Genomic DNA, 24,222 nt, shown 5'->3' with positions numbered 1-24,222 from the left:
AAAATTCCCTTGTATTTTATAAAAATACACATGATACAAGAGGGCAGTATTAGAAAAGAAATGAAGTAGAAAAGGAAAAAAGAGGTATAGGCTTAAAAAAAAATCCATCAAATAACTTTACTGAAAGCAACAGAAAGTTACCCAATAACAGAAATGTCAAATTAGTCTTCTGGTTAATATCCATTTTATCAAAATGAACAGTTTTATCTTCTGAGATTAAAGAAAATACACTCATTTATAGCCCCATTAGGCTGTTTAGTTGTTTAACAATATACTATTAACAGAATGAACGAAAAAGACTTGAAAAAGCACAGAAACATAGTTCAACTTGCCTGCAGGGGTAATATGGGGGATAAAAATTTAGCTTAGATGAGAAATTTAGAACTAGAATCACTGCAAGCCACCTAATACACTGACCATTCACTCACTCTAAAATCTGCTAACTTAAGGGGCTCATAATACATACTATTAAATAATCAAGTTATCCCTCTCTTCAACAAAATACTAACTTCTTCTTTGCTAGAAAAATCTACTTAAATTTCAAAATTAACTCATAATTATTTTGTAAATCTTTTACAAATATACATAGAAACAAGAAGTTCCTAACATTCTTGACCTATAAGCATTTATTTGCATAGAAATAAACTAAATTTTAATTCTGACTTAAATTTGAAGTCATGGAAATGTATCATACTTCTTAATATTAGGCCTTTTTCTAAAAGCATTCTATTAATAGTATTAAACCAACAATTAATTTCATCAAAAAAGTGTGATTATTTAAGTTCACTTTACTTTTAATTTATATGTAATATTTCAGTCATAGCTTGGTTGTAAACATCCAACACACAAACCATCAATGTTATTATATTAAGTACAACTTTACCTCTAGGCAGTCATTGAAGAGAAAGAGAGTTACTTGTTCTCCTCTGTCACAGGGGTGCTCACCTAGAGAAATTGTTTCAACTCGTTGGATTAAGCTTCGGTGAGAAGATAAAAGATTAGCCTGTATAGATTGAAAATTTTAATAGAAGAGATCACTTGGGAGCAAGTAACTTTTTTAAAACTATATATCATTTAAAAGAAAGTGGTATCAAGATTCTGTTAACCGTAGAATCTAAATAACAAGAAAGAGAAAGTAAATCAGCAATCATCAAAAACAAATACTTACTGGGCATCCATCTACTTCATAAACAACATCAAAAATTTGCTTTTGCGCTTCAGTTTTTCTCTTATCCTCATTAATATGCCTGAAAAATTAATTGAGGTTATTTTAAAACTTTTAAACCAACAGAATATGAAAACTACATACAAATTAATACATTTCATGTCAGAAAAAAGTCCTTCCAATGAGTCTCTATCTTCTGATAACTGAATCAGTTAGTTAAAATATTCCCTAAAAGTATTCCACTACATTAAAAAAAATTCCATAGACCCTTAAGAAAAGTATGTTTTACTATACTCCTTACTATATGTATTTTTTTACTATACTCTCTATACTCTTCTAAAATACATTAAACCTGTACAATCTTCAGGTTAATAGTTTTAAGTATGAAATGAAGTTTCATTTCATTTAGACAAAAACTAAGACTACAGCTTCCAGACAAGATGAAATAAGTAGCAAAGGACCTACCCTTCAGCCTGAAACAACTAAAAAGCTATCAAAATATAAAGAAGCAAGGGTTCTCAAGACACTGAAAGTCAATACCTGTGAGACCGGAAACAAACAAGGCAAGCTGGCCAAATTTATACTGTCTATAAGAGACATATTTCAAAGACATAAATAGGCTGAAAGTAAAGTGATGGAAGTACACCACCCAACAATAGCAAAATATACATTCTTTTCAACTGTATATGGAACAGTCCCCAGATTAGGCCATAAATAAGCCTCAAAAAGATTGAAATGACTGAAAGTATATCTCTGACAACAATGAAATGAAATTAGAAATTAACAACAAAAGGAAATTTGGAAATTAACAAACATGTGGGAATTAAACAATACACTTCTAAATGATCAATGGTCAAGAAGAAATCACAAGGGAAATTAGAAAATACTTTGAGATAAATAAAAACAATAACAGAGTACCAAAACTTATGGATACAACTAAAGCAGTGCTTAAAGGGAAATTTATAGCTATAGATGGGTATAATAATAATAATAAAAAGGTCTCAAATCAATAACCTAACTAACTACTTTAAGAAAATGGGAAAAAAAGAGAGCAAAATAAATCTAAAGCAAGCAGAAAAAGTGAAATCGTAAATGTCAGAGTGGAAATTAATGGAATAGAGAATATGAAAATAGAGAAAAATTGACAAAACTAAAAGTTGGTTCTTTGAAAGATCCATAAAATTGACAAAACTTTAGCTACAATGACCATGAAGAAAGGGAAAAGATTCAAATTACTAAAATCAGGAATAAAATATGGGACATCACTACTGACCTTACAGAAATAAAAAGGATTATAAGAAAATACTATGAACAACTAACTATATGCCAACAAATTAGATAGTGAAGATATAATGAATAAATTTCTAGAAAGACATTGCAGAAAAACGACTCGAGAATAGAAAATCCGAACAGATTTATAACAACAAATTCAATTAGTAATTAAAAAACTTCTTACAATAAAAAGCCCAGCCCAAAATGACGTCAAATTCATCACAAGTTCTTGCAAAAATATACAAAAAGAGGAAACACCAAGTTCTTCTATAAAACCAGTATTAGCCTGATACCAAAGCCAGACAAAGACATTACAAGAAAACTATAGACCAATATCCTTTATGAATAGACACCAAAATCCTCAACAAAATAATAGCAAAAGAAGTCTAGCAACATATAAAAAGGTTTACACCATGCCCAAGTGAGATTTTATCCCAGAAATACAAAGTTAACATCAAAAAATCAATTAACATAAGACACCATCCCAATAGAATAAAGGACAAAAACCACATGACCACCTCAAAACACAGAAAAAGCATCTGACAAAATCCAATACCCTTTCATGATAAAAACACTCAACAAACTAGGAATAAATAAGGACTTCCTTAATTTAATAAAGGAAATCTACAAAAAATCCAACAGCTATCATCATACTTAGTAGTCAAAGACTGAATACTTTTCACCTAAAATTAATAACAAGACAAGGACTAATGTTAGCTCTGACCACTTCCAACATTGTACTGAAGCTTCTAGCAAGGCAATTAGGCAAGAAAATGAAATAAAAGACATCCAAATTGGAAAAGAATTAAAACTATCTTTACTTGCAGATGACATAATTTTGTTTACAGAAAATCCTAAGGTATCCTCTAAAAAAATTATTTGAACTAAAACAGGTTCAGCTAGGTTGCAGGGAACAAGACAAGGTCAACGTATAAAATTCTATTGTCTTTCTACACACTAGCAGTGAATGATCCAAAAATGAAATTAAGAAAGAACTTCCACTTACTATAGCATCAAAAGAATACAATACTTCGTAAACAGTTTAACAAAAGAAGAATAAAATTTACATTATGAAAACTACAAAACATAGTTGAGAGAAATTAAAGAAGTACTACATATATGGAAATAAATGTTCATGAATCTGAAAAGTTATTATTGTTAAGATAACAATATTCCCCAAACTGAAATACAGATTCAACAAAATCCCTATGTAATTCCTCAATGTTCTTTCCCACCACAGGAAATTGACAAGCTGATTCTAAAAGCAAAATGCAAATTCAAGAGACCCAAAATAGTCAAAACAATCTTGAAAAGGAAGAACAAAGTCGGAAGACTCACACTTCCCAATTCTAAAAGTTAATATACAAAGCACAGTAATCTAGACTGTGGTACTAACGCAATCATTGACATACAGAGCCATGATAAAGAAGTGAGAATCCAAAAAAAAACCTTCACATTTGCATTTAGCTGATTTTCAACAAGGGTGCAAAAGCAATTCAGTGGAGAAAAGTTGGTCTTTTCAACAATAAGAACATTGATCCATACCTTGCCTTATACAAAAACTAACTCAAAATGAGTATTAGACCTAAATGATTTTTACCTGATGATTAAAAGTACAAAGCTTCTTGAAGAAAACACATTATCTTTGTGAACCTGGGTTAGATCAAGATCAAGATTTCTTAGATAAAATTATAAAAGTACCACCCATAAAAAAACTGGTAAATTGGATTTCATAAAAATCTAGAATCCCTGTTTTTGAAAGAAACTGTTTAAAAAAAAAAAGCCATAAACTACGAGAAAATACTCACAAATCTGACACAAGCCTTTTAACTAGAATACATAAAGAACCCTCAACTCAAAACAAGAAAACCCAAATTTAAAAAAAAAAAAAGTGGACAAAGATTCAAACATACACATCACCAAAGAAAAGATGGATGATGGCAAATAAGCACCTGAAAAAATGCTAAACATCATTTGTCATTAGGGAAAATGCAAGTCAAAACTATAATGAGTTATATTACTATACATCTATTAGAATTTCACAAATTAAAATGACTAACCATACTGAGTTGGCAAGGACCTGGAGCCACTGGTACTCAACATACACTGTTGGTGGGAATGCAAAACTGTATAACCACTTTGGAAACAGCTGGGCAATTTTTTAAAAAGTTACATGCCCTAGCCATTCCTACTCCTAGGTATTTATTAAGAAAAATGAAAGTATGTGTCCATACAAAGATTTATTCACAAACGTTTATAGCAGTTTTATTTGCAATAGCCAGAAACTGGAAACAATCAAAATGCCCACCAACACATAAACGGATAAATTGTGGCATAACCATACAATGGAAAACAATAAATGGAAATGAATTATTGATAAGCAACAGTAAGGACTAATCTCAAAATAATTCAGGCGTTTGAGAACTGAAACATGTATAACTTAGGAAAAAAATCACATACAACCTTGATCATTTCTGATCAGAACTTTGTCTCCAAGTTTAACAATCAAGCTCCCCAAGTCAATTTCATTGAGTTTATACTTTTAATACATCCCCAACCAATCTCAACAATTTAATTCCTTAAAATAAAAAGTAAGAAACAAAAAGTCAAAAGTAAAAGTGAAAAAAGTACTATAAACCTTTTCATTTCATCATGGTCAAATTCCCAAGTTACATTAGGGTAATGAATATAAAGACAAAAACAAGCTATGACTAGAGATATATAAAGAAAATGTCTATTTAATTTATAACATTTTCAAATTTGTAAACCATTTTTACTCTCTGTGCAAACAGTTTAATACCTTAAGAAATAAATGTATTAATCAATGTATTCTTACAATACTTCTCTCTCATCATTTTAATGTGTAACTCCACTATTAGGAAAATAATTTAGATATGTTACAACATTTGTTGATATTTTTCTCTCCATTTGATTCTAATTGTTCTATCAATTTCATTCTAAGTCTAAGGAACAATAAGAAATTGAAATAACGCACTTACGTCATTACTTCCTTTAGTGACCCAATAGCTTTTTCTAGAGTGCTTTTGTCAGGATTTTCTTCAGCAGTATGCTTCTTAAGATCTGTAATAATATGTTTTTTTCCATGATTAACAAAAATTCAGTGGTTTCCCATCTAAGACTTAAAAATGCTATCTGAATAGATATATGCTAATAATTTTTAAAGACACTATCTAACCTCTACTTTAAAAGAAACATTTATGCAATGTTCCCTTAAGAGCTCTCTTCTTACTGTTGCCTAAAGTTTCAGAATATATAACACAAATTTTCTTACATTTCTATCTCAATTCCCTTCTAGTAAAGCCTGGGGACTTCTAGATTTCTTAAAGTCTCTCCATAGTGCTGAATGAAAACACATGGTCCTCAATTAGTTGAGAAATTATTATATATGTTATACTTCATACCGGCGCCCATGACTCCATCACAGAGAGCAGTCGGTGTCCTTACAAGAAGTTTTTGCTTAGGTTCATGGGATGCTTACACTTTGACTCTTCTTATACCTAGGTTGTTCATAATGTTCCCTAAGCCATCTTTAGCCTAATGGTTCTGTAGTACTACAACCACCTAATCTTTTAAGTGAAATGATAGAAGGCTCAGAAATCAAGTTCATTTTGATCTTTTAAGATGACAATATTTGTCATGACAATATTTGATGGATTTCTACAAGTACTAATGAAACAATAATGAAGAAAGCAAAAAAATACAATGCTTTATAAAGTTAAAAGTTTCCTTGTTCATATATTCGCCTTATAGTCTATAAACTAAGACAGCTTTTAAAGACTGGGGAAATCACTTTATAAACTAGTAATTCTAAACTACATTAGATAAGCTTAAAGAGAACAAAAATTGTCAATCTTTTGAGTTACTACTGTAATTCACATGTTAACCAAAATATTTCAAAGAAAAAAATAGATTAAACAGTCACAAAATTAGCCTCTTTGTCAGCTATACCTACTAATGTAGTTAAGATTTGGGGATCAAAATGCTGTATTACAGATTGTTTCCTGTTTTTAATATAATTTTCACACTAAATTTTTATATAAAAACTGACACTGTCCTAAAAATATTCACTACTTTAGCAGCTAAATGTAAAGGCATATTCATATGCTTGTCTTTTACTGAAGGCAAAATTTATTCATAAAAATTAACTCTCAGCTGTAAAACTCCCTTCCGCTGACATCTGTAGTTTAAGTTCTAAAATAAATGAATGCACGATTCAAGAGTTTTCTGCACTAAGAAAAAGAAAAAAAGTAAGCATAAGACCAAGTATTCAGAACCTAAGATTCAGAAAAGAACCAAATAACTTGAGACATATGAATCATCTTTTGTCTTTTGATTTTGTGGGTGAATGTTATGTTTACATGGATATAAACTGACTTTGAATTAATGACACACCATCAAATGCAAAAAGACTTTCAGTAGAGAGATAAAAAGTACAATACTAGTCAATATAATTGATATCAGAACAAATACAATATTTTAGGCCAGACTGAATTTTAGTAGCACCAATAAGTAAGATTATCCACAAAGATATTTTTTATGCAAAAGATATAAGCTTTAATGTTGAAATCTAAAAAAACTATGAAAACAAAAAGAATTTCAAGTTTTTCAGAACAAAACAATTCCATAAAAACATCCAAAGTAGTCTAAAAACAGATCAGATAAGTACCATTCAAAAGTAATGCAACACTGGGTAACCTCTGGACTGGTCGGATGAGAAGTTCAACAAGGCTTTGCCGTCCACATTCTGGTTTAGCCTGGTTTATCTGAAAGGAATTAATTTATTCAACAATTTAAAAATAAGGTTTTCTGCAAACATTAGATACCCTACATTTATTAGGTTACACCTTATCATTAGTGCCCTGATAAGAATAGGAGAGGTGAGATGGCTGGCAATTGTTCTCTGACAGATTAATGAGGCTAAATAATCTCCCAGGACTTGTAATGACCTCCTGGCCAGCTAAGTGTTAACATCTTAACCAGAAGTTGAGTTCCTTTACAGACTACTGTATAATACATCTTAAGTCGCTCTTAAGCCTATATAATTCACAAGAAAAAGTTTAAGGTATTAATTATGCTGATAACATTGGATAAACAAAGTAAGGTACTTGTAAGGGAAAATAATCATTAAAGGCAAAACAAAATACCCCTGGAAAATTACCAGGTGTTTTGAGAACTGAAACACGTATAACTTGGGGGGGGGGGGGGGGGGAATCACATACAACCTTCTCATTCACTTAGCTGCCTCCTGGACCCTGCTACCTAATATGTCAGATCTTCTGAAGTTAAACATCACTGCCACTCTCCGGTACAGCTAAAGTTATAGAAAAAACTAAGGTGTTCTTACATGGATACATTTTTTTTCTAAAAGTCAAATTTTAATGAACTCCTTCAGAAATTAGTCGCAGATTTTTATCTGAAAGAATGTACATTACCTTCAGAAAAGCATGAAATCTTGGTTTCTGTTTTTCACATTTAATAATTGTTTCCTTGCTCATTTCAAAGAAGTTTACAAAGGGAGGGTAGGTTTTTACCAAATCTTTTGACTAGGAACAAGAAAGAAAAAAAAAAACGAAAAACATTAATTTGTATGGCATGTCACCCTTAGACAATGAAACTTAAAGTAGAATAATTAGTAGTCACAATCTGACATATTAAATGCAAAAGTTTAAAATAAGTTTCTCAAGTTAAATACAGAAATTTATTTTATAAACTTCTCACTAATGAGTGAGTTAATCGTTAAACAAAATGCCTCAAATGGTACACACAGCCTAAAACTTGAAAAGCAAATAAAGACCCTGAAAGAAACAAAAGTATATTAAAGATTATTGAATTGATATAAACATGACAAGATTAAAAACTTCTACAAATTTAATTTACGACGAAGGAAACAAGACATGCAATGGAGAGTCTTCAATAAATGGTGTTGGGAAAACTGGACAGCCAAACGCTAAAGAACAAAACTTACACAATACATAAAAATTAACTCAAAATGGATTAAAGACTTGAAGGTAAGACCTACAACCATAAAATTCCTAGAAGAAAACATAAGAGATTAATCTCCTTTCCGTGGGTCTTAGCGATGTTTTTGTGGATCTGACTCCAAAGGCAAGGGAAAACAAAAACAAAAATAAACAAACGGGACTACATCAAACTAAAAAGGCATCTGCACAGTGAAGGAAATCATCATCAAAATGAAAAGGCAACCTACTAAATGGGAGAAGATATTTGCAAATCATACATCCAATAGGGGTCAATATCCAAAATATATACAGAAGTCATGTAATTCAACAACAAAAAAATAACCGAATATATAAAAAGGGCAGAGGACATACAGATGGCCAACAGGCATATGAAAAGATGTTCAACATTATTAATTATTAGGGAAGTGCAAACCAAAGCCACAATGAGAAATTACCTCACACCTGTTAGAATGACTATTAACAAAAAGACAAGAAGTAACAAGTGTTGGCGAGGATGTGGAGAAAAGGGAACCATTGAACACTGGTGGTGGGATTGTAAAGTGGTGCAGCAACCCTAGAAAACAATATGGAGATTCCTCAAAAAATTAAGAATAGAACTACCATCACTCCTGGGTATGTAGCTGAAGAATATGAAAATACTAACTCAAAAAGATATATGCACCCCTATGTTCATTGCAACATTGCTTACTATAGCTGAGATACAGAAACAACCTAAGTGTCCATCAATGGATGAATGGATAAGGAAGATATGGTGTGTGTGTGTGTGTGTGTAATGGAATGTTATTCTGCCATAAAAATGAAATATGATCATTTGCAACAACATGGATGAAACTTGAGGGCATAAAGCTAAGTGAAATAAGTCAGAAAGAGAAAGACAAACACTGTATGATTTTACTCATATGTGGAATCTAAAAATAAAACCAAAAAAAAGAAAAAACAAAAATATGCATAGATACTGAGAACAGATTGGTGGTTGCCAGAGTAGAAGGGCTTAGGGGGTTGCTGAAAGGGGTCAAGGGGTCAACTGCATGGTGATAGATAATTAACTAGTCTTTTTGGGGGTCATCACTTCGTATTGTTTACAGTTGCTGAGTTATAATGTACACCTAAAATTTATATAATTTTTGAAAAAGTCAGTAAGTTCAGAATATAGCAGTTAGAGTTAATCTATGCAGAACCTAAGAATAAGCTATTATTTATTAAAGGATCCAAACCATCATTAAAGTATCAATTATATTACCCAAAAATGGAAACAAGAGAAGGAAAAATGTCTTGACTAATTATGGAGACTAACAGGTATCAAAAAGATATGTGACATTAATTTGCATATCTGGAATTCTCAACCAACCAGAAAAAACATCTATGAAACTATATGGTAAGGATGGAAATTATTAATAGAAGGCCTCAAAATACAAAATAAATGTGCCAGAACCCAAGGCACTGAAACGTATAAATCATATTCGAAGAGATAGAGAGAAATTCATAAATCCTATTCACAGCACCTCATGCAAAATGAAAAGAAGATTTTATTAGAAAAACTTAAATTACGTGGTTTTTATCCTAAAGAGAAGCAGTTCATTAGGAGCTTTTATGCAGAGCAGACACAATGACAGCAAAAAGTGAAACCAACTAAGGAAAGAGAAATAAAAACTTATAGAACATTGTTAAAAAATGATTAATCTATGGCCATTTATGAAAGTCAAATAACTTGATATATAGTAAAACAATTATAGCACAGAATGACAATTAGTGTTTCTAATGATGACCTTGAGCTATTGAGAAAGTGTTAAATCGTATATTTTACAAACACTGTCAAAGTTTGAAAAGCTTTTAAAACAGGTGACTTTCATTCCCTGCCAGTCCTTGATGAGATGATACTTTAATATAAAAACTTTACAAAGAAATAAAATACTTACATATTTAAGAAAGATGTCACCAATGCTTTTGCTCTCATCCCAATTAACAATAAGGTCTTCAAGATCATCCTGAAAGAGTGCAAATTACAACATTTAAGACTCAACTTGACAACCCCTTAAACATCTTTTAATATTTCAAGATGATTTTGTGAAAGTACTTCACAAAGTGTTTTAATTTGATGTGCAAAACAGTATCACATTCTTTCTCAACAAAGAATTAACTAATTTTTAACATGAGAAAAATATCCTTTGAAAAATAATTAAGAAAATATAGTGTCAAGTCAATAAGACTAAGCCTAACTTCCCAACATGATGTGATAGTTCAACATCTTTTCTTATTAACTACAAAGCTGATTGGCATTGTTTATTACAGAAATTACTTTCAATCCTGCCGCTGAAGCATATCATTTAACATCAGCCATTAGAAACTGCAGTCTACAATAGGGGTCAACAAACTTTACTTAAAGGGCTAGATGGTAAATATTAAGGCTTGAAGGCCATATGGTTTCTGTCACAATATTCAATTCTATCCTTGTAGAGTGGAAGCAGTCATAGACACCATATAAACAATTGAGTGTGGCTGTGTTTTAATAAAACCTACACCAAAACAAGCAAAGCTTTACCAAAATCCAAACCTGGCTGGATTTCGTTTATTGACCATAGTTTGCTAAGCCCTGATCTATAAATCTCCTCAACAGTCGTACTAAAATATTACATATTTGTAAAAATTTAGAAGACATTTAAAAACTTTATAATAAAACGCAAATCAGATGAGAAAATGAGATGCCAAGAAATGATATGCATTAAATGAAATTCTAAAAGTGACATTAAAAAGTAGAAATTAATATATTAGCTCTTTTATACCAGAGGTTCTCAAAGTGTCATCTGCAAACCTCCTAGCACACCTTCTTAGTGGGATCCACGAGATTAAAACTATTTTCATTACAATACTAAGGCATTATTTGACTTTTTCACTCTAATTCTCTTGCAAGTATTCCAGTTTTCTAGAGATTATATAATTTGTGATATTGCAACAGACTGAATTAAGAAGTAAATATGAGGAATAGTCTTCTATTAAGCTGGACAGTAAAAATGTAAAACGCTTCTCACTATTTCTTTTTTGGAAATTAGTTTTCATAAAGAATATGTTATTTATGCTATGATGTAATGAGTTATTATTACTTTAATGCATTAACATATACTTTTAAAATTGGATATCCACATACAAAAAGATAAAAACTTAAACCCTCACCTCACCCAAAAATTAACTCAACATGGACTGTAGACCTAATTGTAAAAGCTAAAACAATACAACTGAAGGAAACACTTTGGATTAGGCAAAAATTTCTTAGATATGACCGTAAAAGGATAGTAAAAGAAAAATAAATAAACTGGACTTCATCAAAATTAAAAACGTTTGGACTTTACAGGTACCATTAAAAAATAAAAAGACAAGCAACAACAGACTGGGAGAGAATATCTGCAAAACGCATGGCTGATAAAGGACTTGCACCTGGAATTTATAGAGAATCCTACATAAGACAACAAACAACCCAATCAAAAACTGGGCAACAGATCTAAGCACACATTGCACTAACGATAGTATACAAATGACTAAGAAGCACATGAAAAAAATGCTCAACATCATTAGTCATTAGAGAAAAGCACATAAAAACCACAATGAGATACACTTCACATCCTAGAATGGCTATTTAAATAAAAAGATCGTATTGGTAAGAATGTGGAGACATTTGAACCTCACACGTTACCAGTGAGAATGTAACATGATGTAAAAGCCTGGCAGTTTTTCAAAAATTTTAAATACGACCCAGCAATTCCACTCCTAAATATCTACGGAGGAGAAATGAAAGCATGCCCACACAAAATTTTCACACAACGTTCATAGAAACATTATTCATAACAGTCAACAGCTAGAAACAACCTAATATTTCCATCAGTTGGTGACTGGATAAAGAAATGTGGCATACCCATATAATGGACTATTATTTGGCCATACAAAGGAACACACTACTAGCATGCTACATCATAGATGAAATTAAAAAACACGCTAAGTGAAAGAGGCATGACTTAAGACATCACATACTATATATTCGCATTTATATGAAAATTCATAGATACAAAGTAGATTAGTGGTTGCCTGGAGCTGGGGATAGGAATGGGGATTAGCTATAAACAGGCATGAAGGATCTTATGGAAGGAGATAAAAATGTTCAAATATGGGTTTATGGTGACGGTTGCATCACTTGGCAAAGTTATTAAAATCACTGAATCGTACATTTGTTTCAAATGCTTCACGTGAATTTAAAGACATGTAAAATGTACCTCAATGAAGCTGATCAAAAAATGATGCATCTTAAAAAGTATTTCTAAATTTTGTTTTAATTTCAAATACAGTTAAACCCACATGAAAGTTCCTCAATAATTTCTAAGGATAGAAAAGGATCCTAAGACCAAATAATTTAAGAACCACTGTCCTATACTAGCAGATTCAGAGAAGTTCAAATGGAGAAAAAAATTACTTCTGAGAGCATAAAAGTTAACTGAAAGCAAGAATACTTTCATAGCCCACAAGTCAAGAACTAAGATTTAACTATTTGAAATTATACTTGAAAGCAGCAAAAGGAAGAAGAAAAAGATTATAAATAAGACTCACTTTGGGTCAATATGATACAGTGGATTCTGGCACTAACTAGCTAGTATTAAATACTGGCTCTAGGGCTTCTTAGTCCTCTGCCCTTGGGTAAGCTATTTAACCTATTAGTGCCTCAATTTCCTATTATGAAAAATTAGGATGGTAATGATTCCTGTCTCATAAAGGATTAAATTAGTCACGACTTGTATAGCACTTAGAAGAATCCCTAACAGATGGTAGTGCTCAATAAGTTAACTATATTTATCTATGTATTTAATATGACGGAGAGGAAATATTTGGAAACCTGTGATGCAAAAGAGAAAAAAACTCATAGCTCTGACAATATAATCCAGTGGTATGTTTTTAAAGTAAAAAACTACAGGATGGTTGCATATACTTATATAAGAACATCGCTACCAGGAAACAAAATAATTTCTAGGCACTCTGAAAAATAGTCTACTCTGTTTCTGGTTAACCTTTAATTCTTAATGCTTGTTAATTAAATACAGATTTCTGCCTTAACTCTTAGCTCAGGAACTAAGTAATAAAGGAACTAATAAGGCTTAGAGAGATTAAATAATCTCCCTCGAATCATAGTTGTGAACCAGTATTCAAACTCAGGTTCATCTTACTTCAGAGTCCATGGCATTCCACTTAATCCACATACCACAGTGCCCCACCATTAGAAATGAGGAGTTAGACTCAAGTATAATTTTTAAACTTGAAATCAGCTAAAAACAACTAGGAGTTTAAATATTGGTAATCCAACTTTTCAGAAGAAGCTTAAAGAATTATGTTACACATCAGAAACAAAAGAGTGATAATCATCTTCAAAGCTCCAATAAATCAGCTAACATGGTTTTCTGAATTTGTGATCCTATACACATAAAAAGTGTAACATTTTATATTAGAAGGAAACTTTGCACTCCTAGAATGGCTAAATGACTGACATAAATTCAAACTGATCCACAAATTAGTGGTAGAACACCAAGATAAAAACATACTTGACGGGCCAGCCCAGTGGCTCGGATGGAGTGGCCGTGCTCCTAATGTCGACAGTCGCCAGTTTGATTCTCACATAGGCCAGTGAGCTGCGCCCTCTACAGCTAAGACTGTGAACAACGGCTCTCCCTGGAGTTGGGCTACCGTGTGCAGCCAGGAGAGGCCAGCAGCCAAGGAGAGCTGCTGTGCGCTCCTGAGTGCAAGGCACAAAATACCAGCATGGGCCAGGGAGCTGTGTCCTACACTACTAGACTGAGTGCGGGGGAAGGGGAGGCACAAGAGGGGGGGGGGGGAACCTACTTGCCTTCTCATTCTACTTTTATGCCTCTCAGAATTTATGAAACAAGAAACATTCCAAGAATCCTTTCCACTTCAAATATTCAGAACCCTAACTAGTATATAAGTATAAACCAGCCTGAGACTCTAGTTTTTTAAGTTGTTTAGAAAAATAAAGATTCCTAAAAGAAGAAATAAATAAAACAAAATTTAAAAAGGAAAATTCCTTCAGAATTCACATCAGATCAAGAAATAACTGAAATATAATCAAGGATTTTGATAAAATACAAAATAAAAGCATTTGATAAATTGCATTTTTATTAACTTACAGATTTTTCATTAACTTATAGATTTTTATTAACATAGATTTTTATATATTTTTGTTTATAATGTGCATTAAAGTCAAAAGTAATTTAATGTATTTGTTTGAAACATTTCATAATTCAGATTAATCTCTGTACTGAAATATGGAATAAACATTAATATGGGTTGTTTTGAGGAGAAAACTGATCAGTTTTGCTCAAACACCACATAGGAAAAATAAAGAGAAAATTAAACTAAACTACTTTTAGGAGTAGTTTAATTACTTTACTAAACTACTTTACTATGAGAAATTACTTTACTATGGGAGGTTGATACCTGAAAATCATAGACCCTTCATTTAAAAAAAAAATCATTAAAAAGAGAATAGCACTGTCTTATTTAATTTTAGCATTTATCTGATTATAAATAGAGAATTGAATAAAATGATTTCTAAGTCCCTTCCAGCTTTAGTTTTTGAAACAAACCGAAACAAGACAAAAACATACAACCCAAAAGGAACAGTAGAGAAATAATACTAGCAACCATATGTCTCTATAGAAAAGACTTAGTAAGGCCTTAAATTCCTTATTTTCCGGATGAATTGAAATCAAAAGATAGGCAAACAACAAACATTAATAAGGCACAGTAACAAAGAACAAATCATTTGAAGGAATATATAATAAGTTTAACCTTGAAAAATCATACTAAACATACACAATCAAAAAGAATTAGTATGCGGGGTGGCCAGTTAACTCAGTTGGTTAGAGTGTGATGCTCGTAACACCAAAGTTGCCGGTTCGATCCCCACATGGGCCAGTGTGAGCTGCACCCTCCACAACTAGATTGAAACAACTAATTGATTTGGAGCTGATGTGTCCTGGAAAAACCCACTTAAAATAAATAAAAGTTAAAAAAAAAAAAAAAAAAAAAAAGAAAAATAATTACTATGAACCAAACATATACAAATTTACCTTTATCTTAGTGTGCACATCAAAGATATCTGGGATACTACCAAAAATAGTCTTAATCTCCTCTGGTGCAAGGATAGGCCCACCACGTTGTCCTTCCTCTTCCAATGGTACTTGAAACAACTAAAAGGTAAAAAAAAAAAAAAAAAGAAGGTAGATTTTGAGAAAAGAAAAAAAAAAGCTAACATAGACAATGATAAAGGAAAGATGAGATGTTGATGAAAAAAAGTTTTTAAAAATACTTCTCCCTAAATTTGAGACCTTTTGCTCATAACATTTTCAGTTCTACAAAATCACTAAAATATGTTAGTATGATACAAGAATAACTTATACTTTTTTATTCAAGTTAATAAGGAAGAAAGCAATAAGTATTCAAGTTACTAAGGAAAAAAGCAATAAGGAATCAGTTATTTCCAGATATAAACTTACTGTAAGTACTAAATGTTTTTAAATGGTAGCACAGAACCTTGATTTAGGGGAAAGAGACAAGATTTGAAGCTAGAAGACCTGTTTGTATCCATGTTGTTGACTGTAACAATCTGAAAAAATAAAAGATAAAAAGGTCCTAGAACTAATAAGTGAGCATAGCAAGGTCACAGGATACAACGTGTGCACACACATGTGCATGCACAACATACATACACACGGGCACATCAATATTTCTATGTACCAGTAAAGTACAAGTGGAAACCAAAATTTAAAAAAGTATCATGTACAGTAAAAAATGACAATATTTAAGTATAAATATATAATGGGTCCTTGAATAACATTGTTTCATTCAACATGGTTTCCTTATAACCTTGATGAAATACCCTAGGAACTTAACTCTTATTTATATCAACTAGCCTATGGTAAAACTGGTTTCATTATGCGTCGTTTCGCTTAAAGTCACAGAATCTATGGAAGACATTAAGTGACGACTTACTATAATAAAACATGAACATGATGCTGAAAACTAAGGATGCCAATGAAGGAAATCAAAGATCTAAATAAATGAGAACATGGTCATGGATTAAAAGACTCAACACAGTAAAATATGTCAATTCTCCCACAAAAATATAGATTTAACCCAATACTGATAAAAACTTCAGGACTTTTTGTAGATAAAGAAAACCTCATTATAAATATGTATATGGAAAGGCAAAGGAAGTTCTCACTATAAAGCTGCAATATTCAAGACTGTGTGGTATTGGTGAAGGGAGAAAAACACAAAATCAATAGAAGAAAATACAGTACAGAAACAAACCCACACATATACGGCCAACAAAGGTGCAAAAGCAGTTCAGTTGAGGAAGGCTAGTTGTTCAAGAAACGGTATGAGAACACCATTTACCATAGGCAAAAAAATAAACCTCAGCTACATATAACCTTACAGAAACTACATATAACTTTATAACCTTATAGAAAATAAATATAACCTTATAGAAAACTCAAAATGGATCCTAGACCTAATTATAAACCTACAACTATGAAATGATTAGAAGAAAACATGAGAGCAAATCTGTGACTTAGGCTTCAGCAAAGATTTTTAAAATATGAAATCAAAAGTATGACTTATAAGAGAAAAATACTGATAAATTGGACTTCATCAAAATTAAAAACTTTTTTATCAGCGAAAGACTTAGAATGAGAAGACATGCTATAGACTAGGGAAAAAAATATTTGCAAATCACGTATCTGACAAAGGATTAGTACCCAAAATATATAAAAAATTCAGGAAGGAAATAGGCTAATTGAAAAGAGGCAAAATCCTGAACAGTTATTTCAACAAAAAAGATATATATATATATATATATATATATATATATATATATATATATATGTCAAATAAGGACAAGAATACATGTCCCACATCATTAGTCATTATGGAAATGAAAATGAAGGCCACAGTGAGATATCACTACAGACCTCTTCAAATGGCTAAAATAAAATAAAAAAACTGATAATTATCAAGCAACAGTAAGAATGCAAGCAACTGGAACTCTTGCCTATTGCTAGTGGAAATGCAAAAATGTATAGCCTCTCTGAGAAAAGCTTGACAGTTTCTTATAAAGTAAAACATTACTTACCATATGATCCTACAATCCCACTACTGAATATTTATCCAAGAGAAATGAAAACTTATGTTCACATAAAACTTGTACATAAATGTTGATAGCTCTATTCATAATCGCCCAAGACTGCAAACAACTCAAATGTCCCTTAATGAGTCACAGATAAACAAACTGTGGTACATCCATACAATGGTACACCACTCAGCAATAAAAAGGATCAAACTATTGATACACACAAGTTAGAAGAACTAGAAGTCTAAAAGAAGCCAGCCTCAGTAGGCTATGTACTGCATAATTCCATTTATATGACATTTTCAAAAAAAGAAAATTATAGATCAATGGTAACCAGGAGATGAAGTGAATAAACGGTGTTACTTATAATAAAGGAATAGCACCAGGAATTTTTGGGGGGAATGGAAATGTTCTGTATCCTGATTTGGGTGATGGCTATAAAAATTTTCACATGTTAAAATTCATAGAACTGAACAAATAAAAAGTCAATTTTACTGTATGATAATTTAAAAAGTAAAATTTTTAAGTGTCAATTTACTATTCGAAGTAAAAATAATAATGTATTGTTGGGTTCTTAACATATGTAGAAGTAAAATAAATGACAATAATAGGACAAAGGTCAAGAAAGGATGAATGGAAGTTTAAAAAAATGTATAAAAAGAAAGTACATTATAAATAGTATGAAACTACATTATGATTACAAGTAGTACTTTTAAGAACTCCTACAGTTCTACAACCAATTATTCTCCAAATACACACACACACACACACACACATTCAGGGCTTCCATTTCTCCAGGTATAGTGAACTCTACCTGCTGAAAAACAACTGAAAACACTGAAGTAAGAAAAACCTCTTTCTAAATACACCTATAAGCTGACAAGAAAGTGAAATACCTTCAAAAGCCAAAATCTAAGTAAAACTAGGGAGTTGAGGACTAAAACCAACTTTTGTCCCAAGGACATTTGCCTGAACTGATGAACGTTAAGCTTCACCTCAAAAGCCTCAGTGGGTACAAAAGACTAACACAAAACCTAGTTTCCAAACTGCTATCAACTTCCACTCAAGTTAAAAATGTATATAACCTATGACTTAGAAATTCCAGGTTTTTACCCAGAACCTGTTCTTGAGGAGACATGAATAAGAGTATCCACAGCAGCACTATTAATAATAGTAAAAAAAACAAACAAAAACAAAACACTAAAACTTAAAATAACTCCAGTGTCCATTAAAAACAAGTTAAATAAACTGATTTATTCACAGGACAACGAATTACAGCTACATACAACAACACAGATGTATCTTACGAACATTTCTCTCAAGTGAAAAAAGTGAGTCACTGAAAACATATAAATATGGCTATATGTATACAGTTTGTTTTCCTACAAATATGTGATAGATCTACAAGGGGAATGAGAAGCACAAAATCCCAGATAATGATTATCTCTGAGGGAAGGCAAGAAACACAATATAAGTTTCAAAGATATTTGTAATCATTTATAAATATTCCTTTATCTAATCAACATTTAATTAAAAATCCTAAACAAAAATTCAGACAACCAAAATACATCAAGGTTCATTAAAAATCTCTCAATAGTATTAAGATATTTTAAACCATCCTAAAATAGTTCTGTTTGCTTTATTCCCCCATACAAAATTAGGGCCAACAACTATTGATTTTACCTTTCCAACATTTCTTAAATCTATCATCTTTTCATTGTCACTGATACTATCGTAAGTTCAGGTCCTCAAAATCTCTAACCGAAACAGCTTCAGCAGTCATTTCAATAACCTCTAAATCATGCCCCTTGCCTCCACAAATTCCCCTCTTTAATACCTCCTTCAAAGTGAACCAAGTTATCTTTCTAAAACGCAAGGCAGATGATGTCATCTTCCCCTTCCCATCAAAATTTCTTTTATAGCTTACAGATGACACAGTCTCCTCGAGTCTTGCACAGGCAGTATCAGCTCTCACCGTACCCATACCTCATTCCCTGGCATAGTCCCCTAAGCCACCTAAACTAATTCCCCGAGACTACTCAGATTACCTTGAATAATATACATTTACAATCATCTGTGTGGTTTGCAAAATCTCAAATACACTTCACAGCCATATTCTTTGCATGTACTACTGAGACTCATACTTTAACATTCACTTCAATTTTTTCTTCTTTATGATGCTTTTTCCAACGTTCAACCCATTGAAAATTCCAGCCCAGCACCTTCCCTAAGCAGGAAAGGAGTAAAACTCATCTCACAAATCTCCAAATACCTTAAGTAAACCTCGCTCATAATGCTTCTAACCTCCACTAGGTTATTAAAATTTGGTGTGTATATTTTATCTCCTCTTCCAGTTTAAGCTCCTTTAAAGCAAAAATCCTCTTTAACTCCTGCCACAATATTAATTTATAATATTCTGGAATATCATACATTATATTACATATTATTATATGTATATATATAGTATAATAATATTTTATACTATTCCATGTTATAATATATTCTGGATATTCATTTAATTTGGGGGCTAAATTAAGTTATCCCAAATCAAATTTTTAAAAAAAATCAGTCCTAAAATAGAATGTCAAGAAAACGCTATCATGAAGTTAGACCACAATCTTTTAAATAAAATCTTAAGTGAGTTTATATATTAAACATAGTGGTATAAAATTTTCTCAACAGTTTAATAATTCCAAGGGCTTTTCAAAAGGAGTTCTGGTGAATTTAATTCATATGCAAATTAGGATTCTGAAACTCCAGTGCGTTTACCATGGCCTGAAAGGATTTACATTTCTAGGTAATAAATGCTACCAAAGTACATGAACAGTATATGCCAAAGGGATATTTTGCTACTCAACTACATTCAGCTGACTATAAAAATTTCAACAAGAAACTCATCCAGAATGATTTCCCTTGAGGAATAAGAGAAAAGCTGACTTAAAACAAGTAAAGTTTAATACCACTGAGGGTCTCATAAAACATTGACTACTGCTAACCAAATTAACTGTGAAGAATAACCTCTCCATGACTACCAACACAGAAGTCATTCCACTTCTTGCCCATGCATGTTACCAATGGGTAGGAAATACATAAGGAACTATAAGCTATTTTATTGGTACCTAATGAGTTATATGAAGAATTCAAATACAAGTCAGTTAAAAATTAAACCTAAATCAGAAACTCACTATCATTTTTCTATTCAAAGACAAGTTTGGTGGTATTAACTTTATTTTCCTAACAAACTATCTCCTTCATTACCTAAAACAAATGTATTCCTTCTTTCTAAATATTCCAAATAATGTCCTATTATGTCTTTCAGAACCTTGAATTTCAGTTTATTCCTTAATATCTTCTTCAATCTCATCCTACAAGGATTCATTAGAATTGTTTTTCTTCAGAAATAACTTCATGGTACATTTTAATATTGGTAAGCAATAAGTTAACATTTATTTATAACTAACCACTGCACATTTTAAGAAAACTTGACACACGAAAGGATTTTTTAAAAACATTACTGAAATACAGGTTGAGCCCTCCCACTCCCAGAAAGCAGACTCAGGCTCTATACCTTAATCTTCATCAACTTGGCTAACACTGTGTCCCCAACCCTGGTGAGTCCCTGAGACCCTGCCCCATCCAACCTTCGGGCCCACCCAAGCTGCTTTTAGCAGCTTTTCCATACAAACAGCCTGTCTTGGCTCATACTGCAGACTTCCCTAAAATCTCTCAAAGGTCCACCCCCAAAACATAAATAAAACCTTATGTGAGTTTAAATACTAAACATCTGGCCAAACAAGCAGCATCTGGCCTCAGCATAAACCATACTTCTTACTACACAGCCTCACACACAGCTCTTGTGGCAGCCAGCCTCAGATCACAGCTCAGCCTCTCCCAGGCACTTCCAACATCAGCACAACTGGCAACCATTTACATGTCACTTTGTAGCTCATTCCAAGTGGCCCTGGGGAGGGCACAGGCAGCAGCTGACCTTGGCCTATAAAACAGCCCCTCCCAAAAGGCCCCAGAACCAACACACCTGAGCACCACTCCAGACCACACCAGAGCACCACTCAACCACCTCCACATAAGATACACCCATAGGGCAAACTGGGGAGGCATCAGAGCCCCGCTACAGCAAATCTTGCTCCATGGGGTGAGCCCTGGACAACAGTTCCTCCACTCTAGTGACAACCAGTCCTCACAACCAATCAGCTGAGGGTCAATCCCTCCCACTGACTAGAAAACAGCAACCAAGGCTCAACTACAACAGGAGGGCACTCATAACCCACACAAGGGTCATACCTGGAGCACTCAGCTCATGTGACCAGGGAGCCACTGGTCCCACAGGACACCTACTACATAAGGCCAAACTATTAAGACCAGGAGACAAAGCAGCTCTACCTAATACACAAACAAACACAAGGAGGCACCCCAAATGGGGAGAAAAACATGTCCCAAATGAATGAACAGAACACAACTCCAGAAAGGAGAACTAAACAAAATGGATAAAACCAATCTACCAGATGCAGAATTCAAAATATTAGTTATTAGAATGCTCAATCTTAGTGACAACTTCAATAGAGATAGGAAACATAAAAATGGAGATAGAAAACATAAAAAAAAAAACCCATCAGAAAAGAAGAACACAATAACTGAAATAAATAATAGATTAGAGGTAATCAACAGATTAGATAAAGCAGAGGATCAAATCCGTGAATTGGAAGATAAAGTAGCAGAAAACACCCAATTAGAACAGCAAGAAGAAAAAAAGAATCCAAAAAAATGAGGACAGTTTAAAGGGCCTCTGGAATAACAACAAGCATACCAACATTCCCATCATTGGGGTAACAGAAGGAGAAGAGAGAAGGCAAGGAATTGAAACCTATTTGAAGAAATGATGACGGAAAATTTCCCTAACTTGGCAAAAGAAATAGACACACGATCTCAGGAAGCAGAGTCCCAAACAGATGAATCCAAAGAGGCCCACACCAAGACACATTATAATTAAAGTGCCACAGGTTAAAGACAAAGAGAAAATCTTAAAAGCAGCAAGAGAAAAGCAGTTGGTTACTTACAAAGGAGCTCCCATAAGACTGTCAGCTGACTTCTCAACAGAAATTTTGCAGGCCAGAAGGGATTGGCACAAAATATTCAAAGTGATGAAAAGCAAGGACCTACAACCAAGAGAACTCTACCCAACAAGGACATCATTTAGAATCTAAGGACAGATAAAGTTTCCCAGACAAGAAAAAGCTAAAGGAGTTCATCACCACCAAACCAAAAAGTATATCAAGAAATGTTAAAGGGACTTCTTTGAGAACAATAAAAGAAAAAGATAAAAAAATATGAATAAAATGGCAATAACTACATATCTATCAACAATTACTTTAAATGTAAATGAATTAAATGTTGCAATCAAGACAAAGGGTGGCTGAATGCATAGGAAAACAAGACCCATATGTATGCTGCCAACAAGAGACTCACTTCAGATTGAAAGACACACAGGCTGAAAGTTAAGGGCTGTAAAAAGATATTTCATGAAAATGAAAACAACAAAAAAAACTGGAGTAGCAATACTTACACCAGACAAAATAGACTTTAAAACAAAGGCTTAACAAGAGACAAATAGGGACCCAGATATCCCACTTCTTGGTATTTATCCTAAGAAACTTAAAACACTACTTCACAGGGACATGCGCATCCCTATGTTCATTACAGCATTACTTACAATATGGAGGCAACCTGGGTGTCCATCAATGGATGAATGGATAAAGAAGAGGTGGCACATATAAATAATGGAATATTACTCAGCCATAAAAAATAAAAAATGAAATCTTGCCATCTCCAACAACATGGATGGACCCAGTGTATTGTGCTGAGTGGAATAAGTTGAGACAGAAACAGACAAATGCCATATGATCTCATTTATATGTGGAATCTAAAGAAATCTAAAAAATGAATGAACAAACAAAACAGAAACAAACTCACAGATAGAGAGGACACTTTGATGGTTGCCAAATGGGAAGTGGTTTATGAGTGTGGGTGAAAAGGGGAAAAATTAAGAAGTACAAATTGGTAGTTACAAAATAGTCACGGAGATGTAAAGTATAATATTAAGGAATATAGTCAATAATATTGCAATAATTACGTATGGTGTCAGATGGATACTAGATTTATTGGGGTGACCACTTCGTAAGTTATTATAAATGTCTAATCACTATGTCGTACACCTGAAACTAATATAATATTGTACATTAAATGTAATTAAAAACATTTTTAAATTATTTTATGAAAGTCAGTAGAAATTAGATAGATCCAAAAAAATTACTGACATCCATATTGTTATACTTCATTGCTATTGCTTTTTTCACATATGTACAGTACTAGATAAAGCAATGACTCTAGAACACACACTTCCAGAAAAAGTTATCTATCACTTCCAAATATAGATAATATAAATGCAGTATCTTGACAAGGAACCTGCAAAGTTCTGAATTAAACTCGGTCCCATCTATGATCATCTATTGAGGATCCTTCTCTCTTTAAAGTCACTCTAAAAAATGGTACTATTTCTGCAGGAATAAAAGTTCCTGTTACAG

General features: G+C 32.5%; 1 protein-coding gene across 8 annotated transcripts in view; it reads right to left on the bottom strand.

Annotated features, from left to right (window-relative positions):
• ECT2 (epithelial cell transforming 2) overlaps positions 1-24,222 on the bottom strand; it is a 55,378-nt gene that overhangs the window by 14,391 nt on the left and 16,765 nt on the right. For all 8 annotated transcript variants that reach the window (XM_074328015.2, XM_074328002.2, XM_074328023.2 and 5 more), the window contains 7 exons: positions 15,561-15,680; positions 10,356-10,424; positions 7,891-8,001; positions 7,125-7,221; positions 5,437-5,518; positions 1,169-1,247; positions 884-1,003 (listed from right to left, as the gene is read on the bottom strand). In XM_074328015.2, coding sequence (XP_074184116.1) covers positions 884-1,003; positions 1,169-1,247; positions 5,437-5,518; positions 7,125-7,221; positions 7,891-8,001; positions 10,356-10,424; positions 15,561-15,680 — 678 coding nt within the window. The remainder of the gene's footprint in view (positions 1-883; positions 1,004-1,168; positions 1,248-5,436; positions 5,519-7,124; positions 7,222-7,890; positions 8,002-10,355; positions 10,425-15,560; positions 15,681-24,222) is intronic.

This window comes from Rhinolophus sinicus, chromosome 17 (genome assembly GCF_057876585.1).
Source record: "Rhinolophus sinicus isolate RSI-liver-muscle chromosome 17, RSI-T2T, whole genome shotgun sequence".
Classification (NCBI taxonomy): Eukaryota; Metazoa; Chordata; class Mammalia; order Chiroptera; family Rhinolophidae; genus Rhinolophus; species Rhinolophus sinicus.
This window is presented reverse-complemented; position numbering and strand designations above follow the sequence as displayed.